General features: G+C 44.1%; 1 protein-coding gene across 5 annotated transcripts in view; it reads left to right on the top strand.

Annotated features, from left to right (window-relative positions):
- ZFAND6 (zinc finger AN1-type containing 6) overlaps window positions 1-18,242 on the top strand; it is a 79,097-nt gene that overhangs the window by 41,411 nt on the left and 19,444 nt on the right. For all 5 annotated transcript variants that reach the window (XM_081839288.1, XM_081839291.1, XM_081839290.1 and 2 more), the window contains exon 2: window positions 15,872-16,042. In XM_081839288.1, coding sequence (XP_081695414.1) covers window positions 15,889-16,042 — 154 coding nt within the window. In that variant the 5' untranslated portion in view covers window positions 15,872-15,888. The remainder of the gene's footprint in view (window positions 1-15,871; window positions 16,043-18,242) is intronic.

The following is an 18,242-nucleotide window of genomic DNA, read 5'->3' as shown; positions in this document are numbered from 1 at the left end:
TAACTTAAATGATACAGGGTATTTTTTATTGTCTTAGATTTTAACTACGGTGGTACCTCGGGTTAAGTACTTAATTCATTCCGGAGGTCCGTTCTTAACCTGAAACTGTTCTTAACCTGAAGCACCACTTTAGCTAATGGGGCCTCCTGCTGCCGCTGCGCTGCCAGAGCACGATTTCTGTTCTCATCCTGAAGCAAAGTTCTTAACCTGAAGCACTATTTCTGGGTTAGCGGAGTCTGTAACCTGAAGCATATGTAACCCAAGGTACCACTGTATTTGTATTTCTGATATTTTATGTTAGTGTCCTTCTGGATTATCAGCATCATCATCCTTTCACTTTACTTACAGTTTGTTTAGTGGTTTGTATTGTGATGGACATTGGCTATAAGCAATACAAATCTTGACTTTTTGTGACAGGTGAAGGAAAAGCTGAATTGGCGAAGATAGGTTTCTTTGGGTTTTTAAGGAACATTGAAGTAAAGCTAGACTGCAGTGCTGAATTGCTTTCCTTGAGAGTAAGCCCAGCACAGTGGGACTTGCTTCCAACTAAACATGCATGGGGCTGCAGAACACACACAAGCTTGATCTATTGCCTCAGAGTCCTATTGCCAGCTAACGTCATGCAAATATTTGAAAGCACCTGCTTTATTTGGCACACACACTTTTGGCTTCCTTTTGAGCCAAAGAGATACGATAATGACAGATTCATAGGTTTTCCTCTGGAAAACAACAACAACAACCTCCTTGAGTCATTTTGGTACAACCCCCTCCCCATTGTATGCTCACAACAGCCCTGTGAGGTAGGTCAGGGTGAAAATGGCTAGCTGTCCTAGAGTCCCTAAATGAGCTTCATGGTAAAGATTTGAATCCAGGTCTCCCTGGTCTTAGACCAAGACTCTAGCTATTACGTCCCACTGCCTCTATAAACTTCTCTCTCTGTTGTGAAAATCCTGGTAATTTCACTATTGGGTGGATTAGAATCGAAAGGCTTATCCCATGAAACTGAAGTGCTAAATTGCACAAGGATTTTACCACCTAGGAGGCCAGCATATGAATCAACTGTAGGACATAATTTTGTTTCACAGCTTCAGGAATTCTGGCCCGTTCATGACCCCTTAAAGACAACAGGCCAGTTGACAGGTTTTATTGTGCCTCAGTGCTTGTTATATTGAAAAAAACAACTTTTCTTTTTTTGGTATCGTTTCAGTACAGATGGTGACTAATTTAAAAGCTGCAGAGTCATGTGCAACTTTTGACCTATTTGTGGGTTGTGTCAGTCAGTGTTAGCAAGTTCTTGCAGGATGCCACTCATTCCCTGCTTAAATTATTTTCCCCACCTACCCTCATCATTGACAAGCCTCCCTCCATCTATCTTTGTCACACTGCTAAAGCTATCCATCCTGCAATTAAGAATTGATTGAACCCTGTTTATCAGATGATGCGTCTTGGAATAAAACGGCATTGCTTTACTTGCATTATTCATGCTTGGCATTTATAAAGTGCTTTAATTGCTCAGCAGCATTATCACATAAACGTTGATCAGTATGGGAATGTGCTTAGGTCAGTCTCCAACTCATGCAGAACTCTTTCTCCTTCTTCTCATCCAGGAGATTGGTTAGATTCATCAATATAAAACTTTCAGTCAACTAAAAAGATGTCCCAGATTAATTGGGCAACAATTTTTTTAAAAAATACACTGAATTGGTGTCCCAGACCCTCCAAGTGTCCCTATTTTCCAGAGACAGTCCCAGATTTACAGAAGTCATCCCAGGTGTCCCTATTTTCAGCACAGTAATGTTGGAGGGTATGGAATTATCCGACCCCCGAGCCATCTGAAGGGAAGTTTTAAAACATTAAATGTTTTATTTTGTTTTTATATATGTTGAAAGCCACCCAGAGTGGCCGGGCTAACCCAGTCATATGGGTGGGGTATAAATAGTAAAATTATTATTATGGAATAGGATGTAACTATTTTCATCGGATCCCAGTACTTTGCCAGGGCATATATCTTAGGCCTTAGGGTGGATTCACCTGCTAAAGCAAAGCAGCTTTAAGTCTGGATGGGAGACACATGGCAACCCCATGAACACTGCCTTGAGCATATGACGGGAAAAGGACAATATGTAAATGTATGAAATGCTGATGATACAGCTCTTTACCCTGGCTGTTTGAGATATATATATTTTAGGGCCCACCCTATTCCTGTGATTGCAGTTTGTTTTAACTGCTTTTGAATGTTGTACTTCTAATTGACCCACCCTAGGACCTTAGCATGAAGGGCGGGTAAACAGTGCTAATGATAATAATAATGAGATTACGATATCTAGTTTATTCATTCATGATACTGTCTTTGGCCAACACTTTGAGTGTATTCTGCTATTTAGGCATTTATTCAGTTGGATAACAATGACTCTGGAAAGCTAAGTGAATGATATGCTACGATGTTCTCAAAGTAATGACATCTTAGACTTGTGAATTGGTACTTGCTTTGTCACTTGCTTCAAGGATTCACATTACACCAGGCAGAAGGGTTTCAGTAAACAGGAGCAATACTGACTGGATTTCTCTTTCTTTCAATATTAGCAGGAAATAACTAATGTAGATTTCTGAAACTGTTGTGGACTAGTAACCTGAGCATGCATGGCTCCACTTCTTCAGAAAGAACGGACCTCGTGTGTGTGTTTAAGTACATCTCATTTTGGCAGACTGAGTCCTTCCTTGAGTAGGAATGCTTGAGAAAATTAAACTAAACTCATCTGCATCTCCTGCATGAATGTGCAGATTGTAATTTAATTATCCACTGGCTTTCGGGTTTCCTAAAACTGCCAACATGGTTCCTCGTTTCAAAAATATATTGGCATGCATTTATCAGAAATATTTATCTCAAGAGCAAATATGTTGAAAGGGGTATATTTAAATATTGATTTGTGTGCTTTGTGTTTGGAAAATGTCAACACACTGACAGAGAAACATTGATTGTTGTTGTTGTTCTTTTGAACTATCATACAAACCCTGGTTGAAGACTGTGCTGCTTGGGGTTCAAACAGCTACTTCAGGCATGCTTATTATGTCTTGGGCACGCTCAGTGGAATTATTGGCCCTCTAGAGCAGTGTTTCCTAACCTTGGGTCCCCAGCTGTTTTTGGACTACAACTCCCATCATCCCTAGCTAGCAAGACCAGTGGTCAGGGATGATGGGAATTGTAGTTCAAAAACAGCTGGAGGCCCAAGGTTGGGAAACACTGCTCTAGAGCAAGGTTTCCCAAACTTGGGTCACCAGCTGTTTTTGGACTACAAGTCCCATCATCCCTGACCCCTGCTCCTGCTAGGTAGGAATGATGGGAGTTGTAGTTCCAAAACATCTGGAGACCCAAGTTTGGGAAAGCCTGCTTTAAAGCATGCTGTGCCACAAACTGCTTTTGTAAAACAAATTCCTAGGCTGCGAAAGTGGCTTGCCATGTGTTGTGACGAGGCTGTTCCAAATACATAAATAAACACAAACATACCTACACAGTCAAAGACTCCCTTCGACCTACAGAAATCGCTGTGCTGTTCTTTGCCTGTCTTTCTCTTTCAAAATAGGGTGGTCAGAATCCATAGGGTGGTGATCTCCAAATGAAGAGTTGTGTGAACTCAGCTCAGTTCCCCATCTGTCTCTCAGCCAGCCTTCCCTTCTAAAAATAGCACCCCCTTTCTCCCTCCCTATTCTTAGACGGTGCATTAAGTTCAGAGAGTCAAAGCAGGAAGTAGCGGTCAAGTAGGAAAGCAGCCACGGGTACTTCCTTGGGGTTAAAAGTAAGATAGACGTCACGTGTTGGCTACTGTCTAATCTCGCCTTCCTGCAAAGCCAGTGATTCTTCTCTCCTTGCAATATTAATCGTCCTTGCTAACGCGTGCGCACACTCCTGTTCAATCCGTATTCATCCAGGCAGCTTGATTTTGTGACAAGATGACACAATAGGAAATTGGCATACTGCCACATAATGTGTATAAATCATCGTGCTCTTTCTTTGGTTGAAAAGAGGGTGTGAATGCAGTTGTCAGGAGTGTCTGTCTTTCTTCCTGTATACGGATTCTTTCCACGGTTTGTTTGTTTTTTCTAGTGTGCAGTTGGACACAGAATGTACAACTGGGAGGGAAATGTGCAGTTGGAAAGCTGATTATGTGCACTTGGTAAAGGGGGGAGTATAGCTGGGCACATCAGGTATATGTGCTCATTAACCCCTTAAACAACAGGCAATGCCAGGGACAGTGTACAGTATACACATTATTTGGTAAAGTGCACTCAGTTTCCATACTTAAACTGCCCAAACCATATTAAAACGCCTTCCTTTTTTGGCAGAACCACTTCTTCTTAATCTTCAAGCAGGCAACACTTTGTTGCTTCCTTGCAAATAACCTTTAAAGTTAACCTTGGACCTGTCTTGCACCCCGTTCCTTCTTTGGCAGCCAAGTAGCTGGTCTGGGGCAGTGTTAGAAACTCAGATATATAAGCTAGGCGCCAAATGGCTCCTTAAACCAAAGTTGCAGTCACCAAAATGGAATGTCTTCGGCAAGATGGTTCTAAAGTCTTACTTTTCATTTTTTTTTAATGATATTTATTATAGTTTCCAATTAATACAGAAAATAAACATACACAAAAAATAATAAAAGCACAAAAATACAAAAGCAAAAAAGAACAATTAAAACAAATATCATTTCCATTACTCATTTCCATTAACTTATTTCCCAGACCTCCTCTCACCTCCCCCTTTTGTATTCCCGTTCAGATTCTTATTTCAGCAAATCCTTATTATAACTTGTTATAACTTATCATATCTTATTTTTCAACCTCTGCGTTACAGCTGGTAACCACTTAATTTTTATCCAACATCACACTAATGTCCATTAATTTTATAATACTTCTGCAGATAGTCTTTGAATTTCTTCCAATCTTCCTCCACCGTCTCTTTTCCCTGGTCTCAGATTCTGCCGGTCATTTCTGCCAGTCCCATATACTCTATCACCTTCATCTGCCATTCTTCCAGAGTGGGTAGATCTTGCGTAAAGTCTTACTTTTCAAATGATGGACTGACTGTGATTGATTCTCATTTCGCGAGTTCAGATGACAACCTTGAGCTAGGTTAAGAGCTTTGAGAAAGAAGAAAAGTCGCTTGATCCAGGTGTGCATTGGCAAAATCCAACCTCTCTGTCTTAATGGTGACTTCTTCTGCTCCGACTGCACAGAAAAAACAATATGGTTCCAGAAATTCATCTGATTGTGCAAATAAAATATAACTGATAGAATTCTACAGGGTGGGGATTAGTGTGTGAAAACAGTCCCAATCCAATGATCCCCAGATGAGGGTGGTTTTGTGGAGGGATGCGGGTCAGGTGCCATTCTGGCGCCTGGGCATCTTCACTTGGTCGCAAGTGGTTGAAACCCAGGTGCAATATGTGCCTGGTGCCTAGGTAAAGGTAAAGGGGACCCCTGACCATTAGGTCCAGTCATGACCAACTCTGGAGTTGTGGCGCTCATCTCGCTTTATTTACAGCTTCCGGGTCATGTGGCCAGCATGACTAAGCCGCTTCTGGTGAACCAGAGCAGCGCACGGAAACGCGGTACCTATTTATCTACTTGGACTTTGACATGCTTTCGAACTGCTAGGTTGGCAGGAGCAGGGACTGAGCAACAGGAGCTCACCCTGTCCTGGGGATTTGAACCGCCGACCTTCTGATTGGCAAGTCCTAGGCTCTGTGGTTTAACCCACAGCACCACCCGCATCCCTCCACAAAACCACCCTCATCTAGCACGTTTCAAACACTGTCTGGCCTCCCACTCAGCCAGTGGTGGCATATTATAATAGGTGCAAAGATAGAAGTTTCCTGTTTCTGCAAGTAGTCAGGCCCTGCTTTTATTTTTTAGTACAACACTTGCACTTATGAGCCTCTTGATGTTGGCATTATGGGGTTTGGCAGCAAACACGCAGCCAAGCACCTGCACAGTGTTTATGATAATTTGGCGACCCTGAAAATAATTTGACCTTGTCCTCAAAGGCACACTCTCAACACACTCAGTGCCCAGAATTTGATCAATGAAAACAGTTGTTGTCATTTGCTTTCCTGAAGGAGTGTTACAGTCACCATTTTTTTTATGTCCCCCCTTCTCCCCCAAACTCCATGAGAGACAGGGACAGAACTTCAGCATGGTATGAGGGGCAGAGGAGATCCAGACAGCCACTACTAATATATTTTAATCCCCTTTGGGTTTGCTCAGTAAACTCCTCTGTTTCCTAGTCAGGTTTTTCAGATCGCCCAGGTGAGTCTGAAAAAGACCATATAGAAACCCTCTGGGAAAAGCTTCATTTGTTGGCAACTTGATTCTGCAGACCACCCTTAGAAATAGGAATAATTAAGCGGTATGTCTTAAATAAAATAAATAAACCCTTCTGTTTGCAGAGCGCACTGAAGACAACTGCTAATCTGATTCTGGCTCTGCCTTGACTCCGCTGAGTCACCTGGCTGAAGGAGCAACTTGTGCAGAGTTTATTCCTGCTTTGGTGTGGGCTTGTTTGTTTTTGAATTCACCTGAGACCAAATATCATTTTTCTCATTCGAAAGTATTTTTCGGACCATGAGTAGATAGATCAGGCTATAGTTCAGAAAATCTGTTGAGATTTTAGCAGGCCTGGCAGTATGGGAATAGGCCCAGGCCACAAACTTGTATCTCATTGGCCTTCAGTTTCTCTAGAGGTCTGGTGTTAATTGGCCTACCTAGTTTGGTCTGTGGGGCCTGGTAGCTGTCAGTCTGGGAGTCTCTTTAAGCTTGTGCTGTAGCTGCTATATATAAACTGAGAGGAGAAGGGCTGGAGTAGGAAAGATGAAGAACTGGCAGGTGGTTGTCTCCTTCCTTCCTTCCTTCCTTTCTCTCTCTCTCCAAACTTTGGTTGTTGAATGTAATCCGTTCCGGAAACCTGTTAAGCTTCTGAAATGTTTGACAACCGAGGCGCGGCTTCCAATTGGTTGCAAGAGCTTCCTGCACTCAGCAGAAGCTGCGTTGGACGTTTGGCTTCCGAAAAATGTTCGAAAGCCGGACCATTTACTTCTGGGTTTTCAGCATTCAGGAGCCGAAACATTCCAAAATGGAGCTGTTTGAGAACTGAGGTATGACGCTGTGTGTGTGTTTGATATACACATACACATACATATACATATGCACCCCTCACCCCTAAGCTCACAAGCACCCAAGCAATAATACCATAAGCAAGGAGCAAAGCACACCTTGTATTCATTTGGCTTTTTATGCTTGTTAGTTTGGGATGTCCAGCAGGGAATTTGTGCAACTGGAAAATCTCATTTAAAATCTATAGATTTCACACACACACACACCCTATTTGAAAGAGCTCTTTGCGAAACATCTGAGGCTTTGGTCTAAAAATAGTAAAACCTTCCATTTGCTGAGACAAATGTGGCAATGTCCCCTTTTTAAAGAAGAAAATGTTTTTCATATCCTCTGGGCAGAAATGTTTTTTCGTTCTTTGCTGTTTACGTGCATAGTTTGAACAAGTAGAAAGAAGAAGTATCAGAGCAACTTCAGACGAAGTGTTCTACCTGAGGATAGAGAACTCTGATAAAACACATGCTTTGCGGGTAGGCAATTCCAGACCTGCTTCCTGACCTCTCCACGCAAAGGCAGAAGAGCTGGGAAAGACATCTGCTGACCTGAGGCCATTGAAAGCTGCTGACAGTCAAAGATAGTACTAGGCTAGTGGATCAATGATCTGGCACAGGATAAGAGCGGGTTGTGTTGTGGAGTTTTGTTTCTTTTGCTGTAGAACTGAGTTGGCTGAATTTAATTGTCAAGGGCATTGACTTGGATTGAGCCAGAAATTTACTCTTGAATGGCCAGTGCTGAAATCATAGAGTGGAAATTAAATATTAACCGTGTTCCCTTTTGCTTCTGGATGCCCCAAACTACATACCAACAAGCAGGCTACACTCACATTTTGTGTGTTTCATCTTTGATCAGGGTATACTAAAGGAAAGGGATTAGTGCCTTGGCTTACCATACGAAAGACAGACAGACACAAGGCAACCTTTTTGGTCCGGAAGTTAAACCTCGCGATATATCCCAATGCAATGGTACCTCTGGTTGCGAACGGGATCCATTCCAGAGCCCCATTCGCAACCTGAGCAGAACGCAACCAGCGTCTGCGCGTGTCGCGATTTGCTGCATCTGCGCATGCGCGTGAAGTCATTTTGAGCGTCTGCGCATGCACAAGCGGTGAAACATTGGAAGCAACTCTTTCCGGTACTTCCGGGTCGCTGTGGGACACAACCTGAAAACGCTCACCCTGAAGCAAACGCAACACAAGGTATGACTGTGTATCACGGTGTCGGAAAGGTGGGAGGAAGAAGGCGGTTGCCCCCAGCCCTCGGCAGCCGGCCATGCAGACGGTCAGCTCCATCGTGCGCAGCTTCTGCCGCTTCATGGTGAGGGCGGGCTGCACAGCCCCGGGCAGAGCGCATCAGCAAGGGCACCTCATGGTAATGCAAACGCAAACATGGAGCCCTGGAGCGCCGCCAGCCTCCCTGGAGCTCTCATCTTGCAAGTGGTGGCTACCAGGAGCTACCCTCTGGAATGTCACGCAAGGCACGGGAGGCGGCTCTGTTCCACCTGGGTGCAGCTCAGCACCTGGCATGAGGAGAAAGGGAGTGAGGAGGCTACCACTTGCAGGACCAGAGAAAGAAGCAAAGGTGCTGGCTGGCAGGCAGGCAGGCAAGCCCTACTTGAGTCTTGGGCTCCCGAGGCTGGCGGCTGGGCTGAGGGAGGAGTTGGCAATCATTGGGCAGCCTTGCATGGCGCCTGGGAGCGAAGTGCGCAATGCTGGCTGCGCCCAGGGGGAGCGGGGATTCGCGACACATTGCCTGCCCCAAAACTCTGAAATCGCGATCTGAACTTTAGATCAGTTTTGGACGATGAATCGATACATGACTCCGCTCTACTCATAGCGCTAGAAGTCGGGGAGATCCAACAAAGATTCAGGACAGACAAATGAAAGTCATTATTCACACAGCTCTTGGTTTTAATTCTCTCCCACAAGCGGCAGTGATAGCCACCAGCCCAGATGGCTGGGTTATTTTAAAGGATTAGACAAAGTCATGGAGGAGAAGGCTCTCAGTAGCTGCTACCCCTGGTGGTAATTTGCTTCTGAATACCATTTGCTGAAAACCGCAGAAGGAGAGGGTTCTCTTGCACCCGGGTCCTGTTTGCAGCCTTCCCATAGGCATTGGGTTGGCCACTGCGAAAAAAGGATGCTGGACTGTATTGGCCAGGGGTCAGCAAACTTTTTCAGCAGGGGCCGGTCTACTGTCCCTCAGACCTTGTAGGGGGCCAGACTATATTTTGAAAAAAAATATGAACGAATTCCTATGCCCCACAAATAACCCAGAGATGCATTTTAAATAAAAGCACACTTTCTATCATGTAAAAACACACTGATTCACGGACCGTCCGCGGGCCAGATTTAGAAGACGATTGGGTGCATCCGGCTCCCGGGCCTTAGTTTGCCTACCCATGGCATTGGTCATTGGCCTGATCCAGCAAGCTCTTCTTATGTTCTTAAGTGAGGCTTATTAGGGCAATATAAAAGAACCGAAACAGCTAGCCCTGCCCATATTTTATTCTTGGAGTTCTCTGAAAGATCAGCATATGAGAATTATTCCCCACTGTTGTTATATACTGCCCAGTCTGTAACACTAATCAGAATTATTCTCCAGTCAGAAGTTTTTTTAAACTTTTCCATGCTCATGAATGACTGTGGTCCGTTTTCTAAGAGATAATTTCTCATCTTCTCAAAGGAAGAAGCGTTGTCATTTGACGGCCATCTAAATAACTTTTTTGTTGGGCTGTTTCATTTAGTCTTTTCTGCCCTCACAGGCACGTTAAGACACTTTGGCGTAAAGTGGTACATTCAAAACAATTAAAAACCAGTCGATAGCTTCTTAATAAATCACTTTGCTTCTGGAATTGACACTTCTGTGAAACGCTCTCCTTTCAGTCCACGTTCAGAGAGCCTGAGCTTTGTTTACAGCTCCTTTTCTTAAGTCGATATTGAAATGGCGTGCTGTAAAATAAAAGCTGGTGTCACGGCACTTCTTTATAAATCATGTTCAGAGTGGCATATTTCTGATAATTACTGTGATAGGACTTGAGGACCCGCGCAGTAGGATGCTGTGAAATCTTTTCTCGTAGGAATGGGTGACTTTTCTCCTCCTCCCCACTTGCTGCTTGTCAGGAATGTTTCGTGTAAACGAAGTTTTTCCTGCTGTTTGCGTCGTCTTCTCCCTGAGATTAACCAGAGTTATTGGCGTGTTCCACTTTATAGCCCATTATAATCTTTGATCCTCAAGCCGGTGTTCCACTAATCCGTATCACAGCTGCACTCAGCCTTTCTTGTAAGTAGTAATTACTGTTTCTGTGTAACTAAGCTATTCACGCCGTACTATAGACTCGAAGGCCTGCTCTGAAGATGAAACTTCCTAAAATTATTGATTGAATTTGTTTCCCATTCTTCCTCCCAAAGGAGTCCAAGGCAGCAAATGTATATAAAGTTTTAAAACAAAACCAAAATGCTCTAAAAACACCTGAAAGCAGTTGCAATTAAAAACAGACTTCCAGCAAATGATTTCAAGATTCCCAGGAATAGTAGTCTTCAACCACCAAATGTCTGTTTTTCTATTTTTTTAATAAATTGCCCGTCTCAGGGCGATAAAATCGCAATGTAAAAACACAGAATGTAAACAAGAATGTTTTCAAATTCCTCCTGAAAGTTAATAATGATGGAGACAGGCACACCTCACTAGGGAAGGCATTCTACAACCATGGGACCACCAATGAAAAGGCCCTGTCGTGGGGCAGTTCCAACCAGGCGGCTCTGGTGGCCCCACATCACAGAATTATAGAATTGAGAGGAACTGCGAGAATCATCTAGTCCAATCCCCTGCAATGCAGGAATCTTTCACCCATAGTGGGGCTCAAACCAACAACCCTGCGACTGAGAGTCTCGTGTTCTACCAACTGAGCTGTCCCAGGCCTCACCTGCTGATCATAGAGTCCATGACAGTTGGCATAGAAGAAGGTACTCTATTAGGTACTTGACTCCCAAGCCATTTGCGGCTTTGTATGCTAGGATTAACACGTTACATGTGGCCTGGTAAGACATTGGTTGAAGGCACTTCAAATGTTCTTGCAATCTGCCTCCCCAAGGGGTGGTGCAAATAGAGCAAAGATGGAACTCTGGTTTCTCCTGTTAAGAGTTTAGACAAACACAACCCAAATACTATCAACTCTTCAGCTCTTCGCCTCCCGCTCTCTTCCTGGCCTAAGTTCCTGCCTTGGATACCTGTTTCAGTTTCATAAGTTTGTCCACGTAGTGTTGCATATTTGCATTTAGTAAATCTTGATTTGGGGGAGGTGGGGGTTGTAACATTTTGGTGGCCATACTTCTAAATATTGTGTTCTATCCAACTAAGTCCTACTCGGAGAGGACACACTGAAATGAATGAACCTAAATTAGTCATGTTCATTAACTTCAATATGAGCACGCTTGATTGGAGCCAAATCCTTCCTCATCAAAGCTCAGCACGTAAACATTGGTAATCTTGCAGCCAACATGGTGCCCCCCAGAAGTTACTGGACTACAAATCCCACCATCCATGACCATTGGCCGTACTGGCTGGGGCTGATGGGAGTCGGAGTGCAACAACATTATGCTGGCCCAGTGCTGTCCACCCTGGCTCAGGATATACCTGTTGACTTCTGCGCTTGCTTACAGTATTAGCAGACTGCCACTGGGCATTTCTTTCTGCAATTAGCACCTTTCTCTCCTAGCTGTGTTTGATGGGCACCCTTGTTTTCGTGATCAGAGTCATTTGAAAGTTGCCGTCTTTCTGAGCCAGTCTTGCTTAAGAGTTGATTGGGGCCATAGCGGCCACTGAAGACAACACACAGGTTGGGGTACCAGCATGTGCCTGGATAGCTCAGTTGGTTAGAGCATGGCGCTGATAATGCCAAGGTTGCAGGTTTGATCCCTGTATGGGACAGCTGCATATTCCTGCATTGCAGTGGGTTGGATTAGATGGTTTTCAGAGTCCCTCCCAACTCTGATTTTATGATTTCTACGTTTACGCTGTAACAAACAGTTGGTTAAGCTGTGACTCAAGATCCTGATTCCTCCTCACTCACCCCAGTTGAAATTGGCTCTTTGTATAGGCGGATTAAAAGCCTGAGATTTGGGGGCTAATCCTACTAAATGCAGCTGTCTCTGATCCTATTAATTGGCTTCTGTAGCCTGGGAATGCTAACAGGTATGCAAGGTTTCAAGGCTGGAGTAGTAATATTAAATAACAACTCCTGGCTTTGCTTTCTTGCATCCTCATGCTCCACAGTCATCAGCAATTGTTCAGCTGTTGTTTCTTGGTAGTGTTAAGCTGAATGAGATCACTTGTGCCTTGGTAGGTTTATTGAATCACACACTCTCTCGCCTCTAACCCTGTTGGAGGTGATCTTTCATTTCCCTCACCGCTTAAAACCTGCTTGATGCTCTTCCAGATGTTGTTGGACTACAACTTCCATCATCTGTTGGCTAGGGCTGATGGGAATTGTAGTCTTGAAACATCTGGAGGGCAGTGGAGGACACAGCTCAAGACCACGTGATGCCTTCAAACCCTTCACTAGCTGCTGCCTTGCCCTCCTAATTTTTAAAGCTTGTCAGAGCCCAGCCCTCACAGCCCAATATTTATTCATCCACAGTCTGTGCTCTTCAGACTTGTCTACCTTTGTTGGACTAGATGGGCCTTTGGTTTAATCCAGTAGGGCGGTTCCTATGATGGGGTGGGTGATTGAGGAGAAGGCTATCAATGACTACAACTCATGAAAGCTGAGATTATCTCCACTGTTGGCGACATTGAGTCTCTGAATGATAGTTGTGCAGGGTCACAAGTGGAGGGGGTGTTGTTGCATCAGGTTGGCCACTGTGTGAACTTGAATGCTGGACTAGAGGGACCTTTGACATGAATCCAGCAGGGCTCGTCTTAGGTTCTTACCTTTCCCCTTGTTTCTCCATATGCCTCCTTATCTCTTTCAAAGTCTGTTCTTCCATAAAGCCTCGCCTAACCCAGAAGTCTTAATCACCACCTGAAACAAAAGCTGGCATCTCCCAACCTCTCCAGTCACCACTAGCAGATCTAGATTGTACACTCTTTGGCACAGCACCCTGTTACTACTACTACAAAGCGGCCCTGTATGTCAAAGGGCTACATTAAAACTGGTATGAAGTTCTTTGTGTTGTTAATAGAGCATTTTCCACCTGCATTGTTGATTTCAGGACCAAACTAGGCTGCGTCTACATCTCTGTCCCACTTGTCTTCCCAGGAGCATAGGGGGAGCATACATGGCTCTTCCCCCAACCCCCATGGAAAAGCAATCTTTGAGGAGACAAATAGCAGGAAGAGAAAGGGTTAAACATCCTTATTACCCCTCCCTCCACAGCTGCTTTTTGTCAGAGGTCAGGAAGGGAACCCAGTACACTTAATTGATAAGCTTGCTGCATAATGTCCCGTTCTGCTCTCACTAACATGGCAAAACCTTGTTCTGTTTCTTGATCGGCTTTTAAGTTCAGCTTAATTTTTTTTCATTTTAAAAAAGTTCCCTCAAAACAGAAACCTTCTAACATCTGGGTTTTTTTTCCTGATTCTTGAGGAACTCAGGTTTATTTACATCCTCAATGTTTTGAAAGTGTTGACAGTGTGCAGAACGCTTTTTCAAGAGTCCTTATCCTAGATGCTGTCTCCTGCCTTCATCCTCTAGCTACAAAATTGGGGAGCTGGCTCAGCTAGAACTGGATCCGGTTTTTCTTGTTCTTCTTCAAAGGTTTACTCATCCTCCTATACTACTTCCTGTTTTTGTCTATTTGACAGTGTTGGTTTCTCCCTTCCCCCAGCCTTCCTACACTGCCTCTCATGATTTTAATAAAATCACTCAAATCAAATTTTCGGATTTCAGGGAATTGTTTCTGCATGCGCTGAGCTGACATGGATTTTCCTCCTTGCACCTCTGTTCTGGTATATGTTATAGTCCAAGCACAGGCCCCGTTTGATCTATACAGTGGTGCCCCGCAAGATGAACGCCTCGCAAGACGGAAAACCCGCTAGACGAAAGGGTTTTCTGTTTTGGAGGCGCTTCGCAAAACGAATTTCCCTATGGGCTTGCTTCGCAAGACGAAATGTCTTGCGAGTTCCTGCGGGTTTTCCCCCCTTGCCCCCCCTTTTCCTAAGCCGCTAAGCCGCTTATCAGCTGATCCGCTGATAAGCCGCTTATCAGCTGATCCGCTAAAAGCCGCTAAACCGCTAATAGCGCTAATCCGCTAATGGGCTTGCTTCGCAAGACGAAAAAACCGCTATACGAAGAGCCTCACGGAACGGATTAATTTCGTCTTGCGAGGCACCACTGTACATTTAAATCAGTCTCTAACCACTTTAAATAGTCATGACTTCCCCCAAAGAACTCTGGGAACTGTAGTTTAGTTAATGGTGCTGGAGGTTGCTAGGAGACCCCTATTCCCCTCGCAGAACTACAATTCCCAAATTTCCCTTGAGTGTTAAACCACTCTGAGAATTGGAACCTGCACCCCATTTGTTAACAGCTGTAATAATATTAATGACTGAAAATTGTAAAGTTTCATTACTCTCACTTCTCAGAAATATTGGCTTAATAAAGTTTGGGATTTGGCTATAACGTCGAAAAATAAATTATCTAAGTATAAGAATTCCAAGTGATATGGAAATAAATTATGGGAAAACTGGTTGCCCCTCGTACAGTTTTGTCAAGAAAATAATTACCTCCCGCAATGCAAATTCAAGTAGGCTTTGAGTTTTGTTTCGTTTTTGTTACTGGTAATTTTATGTTAAGGAATATTTCCTTGTAGAGTATTATTTCTGAAGTATTTTTCTCTGGAGCAGTTTTCCTTATAATTGTTAAGAATTGTCAAATGATTGGGTAAAAATGTAAAAATGCAGATTCCAGCTACAAAAGCTGAGGCGGCCAGAGACCATCTTGGCTTTAAGACCTGGAAGACCTGCCCTCTGCCTTGCTGGCTTTTTACCTCCTGGCCTAGAAAGGCAGGGCCCTGACTGACTCCAACTGCAAAAGCCAAACAGACACTTAAACTGCAGTATTGTTTAGTGCTGTTGGGTTTTCTGTTGTTGCTGCTGCTGTTGATTTTTTTTTTTTTTTTTTTTTTTGGTATCTTTTCAGCTCTTGTTTTGGTTTATGTGGCAATTGTTCAGTTTTGTCTATTTTTATATTTATTGTTTATAGCTACTTTTACAATTATGTATCCCCCCCCCCCGTAAGCTGCTTTGACCATGGTTTTAACTGTGGAAAGGGGGCCGTACAAATAAAATAATTGTGATGATGATGAGAGGCACTACAGTGGCTAGCCCTGGTCAAAGAACAAGCTTTTAGCTACAGCTCATAGTTTGTCCAGAGTAAGATATATCACAATATTGCAATTATACCATACTCTGCATTGCTATTGTAAGCCAACTTGAATAAAAATGTCTTGCACCACCAGTGAAAGATGCATAGGCTACAGTTTTGGCAAGTCTCCAGAGAAGAGAATTTCAATGGAGAGGGACAGCCACTGACCACCTCTTTCTGCAAACTTCTTATGACTCGGTGTATAGATCCAGATGGTATACTTGAACTTAAAGGTCATGCTGGTCTCAGGTTGGTAGGGGCTTTATGATGTCTTTGTGGAATGTCTTGAATGCAAAAAAACTTAAGGGCGGATCTGAACTCCTTGACTAACCCGACTCTCTTGTTTTCCCAGGTCACTAGAAAAAGAGTATGGCTCAAGAAACCAACCATAGCCAAGTGCCTATGCTTTGTTCTACTGGGTGCGGATTTTACGGAAACCCTCGTACGAATGGCATGTGTTCGGTATGCTATAAAGAACATCTTCAACGGCAGAATGGTAGTAATGGTAGAATTAGCCCACCAGGTGAGTTCAGATCTCCAAAAGGTGTTGGGGTTGACTTCTAGAGGCACAAGCTCATGAGGCTGCGGTAGGGAACCTCCAGTTTGCTGGACAGTTTGGTCCATAAAGCCATCTCCCCCCCCACTCCCCCAAACCAATCAGCTGACGTCACGGGGTGACATCAGGCGATGGGCAGGTTGTGGGGTTCACTCCTGCCAGGTGCTGCAGGTAACATAGGGGAATTTTAGCCACATGGTGGCTTTTTCATGTGCTCTGGCTTCCATCACAGTGTTCTGTTGCTCCAGAAGCTGTTTAGGCATGCTGGCAAAATAATAATAATAATAAATAATAATAATAATAATAATAATAATAATAATAATAATAATAATATAATAATAATAATAATAATAGTTTATTATTTTGTATCCCTCCCATCTGGCTGGGCAGCTCCCAGCAGAATTAAAAGCACAATAAAATCTTAAACATTAAAAACTTCCCTAAACAGGGCTGCTTTCAGATGTCTTTTTAAAGTCAGGTAGTTTATTGCCTTGACATCTGCTGGGAGGGCGTTTCACAGGGCAGGCACCACTACCAAGAAGGCCCTCTGCCTGGTTCCCTGTCATGGCAAAATGATGGGGCTGGAGGCACTGTCTGTGGACAAATGCTGGCTCCCTCAACTTGAAAGCCTGATGAGCACTGCAACCCCATAGTCACCTTTGACTAGACTTAATCGTCCAGGGGTCCTTTCAGGATAAAAGTGCAGGGGTCAGATAATTGACAGGTGGGTGATCCCTACTGACTTGTCAGAGTTGGCCCACAGCGTGGCGGCAAGATAAAAATCTGGCCCACTAAGGCCCAAAAGATTCCGCATTCCTGCAAAGATCTCGTGACCTGTCCAAGACAGCTGGGATTTTCGCTTGGCCTGTGTATGTCGAATGGGCCATGCTAAACAGATTGCCTTCCTTTGTCTTTCAGCAGGCAGTTGCTAATTGTAGAACAGGAGAGAGAAAGAGAGAAGGAAAAGAAGAACTGTGACTAATTATGTGTGGCCTGTAGAATCACCAAACAGATTATGATTCAGCTTCAAACGGAACATTAGGCCTACGCAGTTTTAACAGGGGTTTTTTGTCAGCATAGTCTAAGGGTCATTCTTGCAGCTCGTATTTTACTTATGGTAAAGTATTGCAGGCTTAGTCTGCCCGTTACTGCCATAAATAGCTGTAGAGCAGGAGTGGGGAGAAGTGTTCAGCCTGAGGGCCGCTTTCCCTTCTGTGCAGTCTTCTAGGGGCCACGTGTCAGCAGTGGGCAGAGTTAGAGGCAAAAGTGACCTAAGTGTGAATCTTACCTTTGTACAGCAGGCTCATAGGAACCAACTCATAGGGGCAAAGGTCTCTTCAGCCCCTAAAAAAATATATTTGAGGGGGCCAGCCAGTCGTCGTCCCCCCCAGTTGATGGTCATTGCCATTCAGCTGGTGTGCATGCACTGAGTCTTAGCGATCGATTATGTGGGGTTTACCTGCCCCCCCCAATATTTTATTCAAGTTGGCACCCCTAAGTATCTAGTTTCTGCACCAGTCTCTCACTCTGTCCTCCATCCAGGCCAACTGCATTATTAGAGTATTAAGTACACATTCCAGGCTGGCAGGAAGGTTGCAAGGTGGGGCTGGTGAGGGAGGTCTTGAGGGCCAGGTACAGAGGTCTAAGGGGCCCCATTTGGCCTCTGGTTCCAAGGTTCCCCATCCCTGCCATACTGAGGGACTGGTTTGTGAGCCCAAACCGGCCAATGTAGAAAGGGATAGCTATGTTGAGGAGAGAGGAACAAACAGGTGATCTGGAAACAGCTGCTGCCAAATTAAAACGGCAACACGCGGCTTGCAGAACCTCCCATTACACTCTTGACCTTCCTGCCAAATAGCATGTTGCACATCATTTAAGATAGTGCAACTTTTTCAGGAAGCGACCATGAATACTTTCTTAACTTGGGCCACATCCAGACCACCTGTTTAAAGCTCTATGATTCGTTAGTGCAAAGCCATGTCAGAATTACTTAAAACAGCAACCCTAAAAGTATGGCCTTATCTGCACTATTCACTTAAAGCAGTATCGTAAAGCCAGTCCTCCATGAATTTGTCTGATCCTTTTTTAAAGCCATCCAAGTCGTTGGCCATTGCTGCAGTAAATTCCATTGTTTAGCTATGTGTGGTGTGGATTGATTATCGTCCCC

Source organism: Podarcis erhardii, assembly GCF_964252035.2.
Source record: "Podarcis erhardii genome assembly, chromosome: 14".
NCBI classification, from domain to species: Eukaryota; Metazoa; Chordata; class Lepidosauria; order Squamata; family Lacertidae; genus Podarcis; species Podarcis erhardii.
The sequence above is the reverse complement of the archived record's forward strand: the minus strand, read 5'-3'. Positions and strand labels throughout refer to the sequence as shown.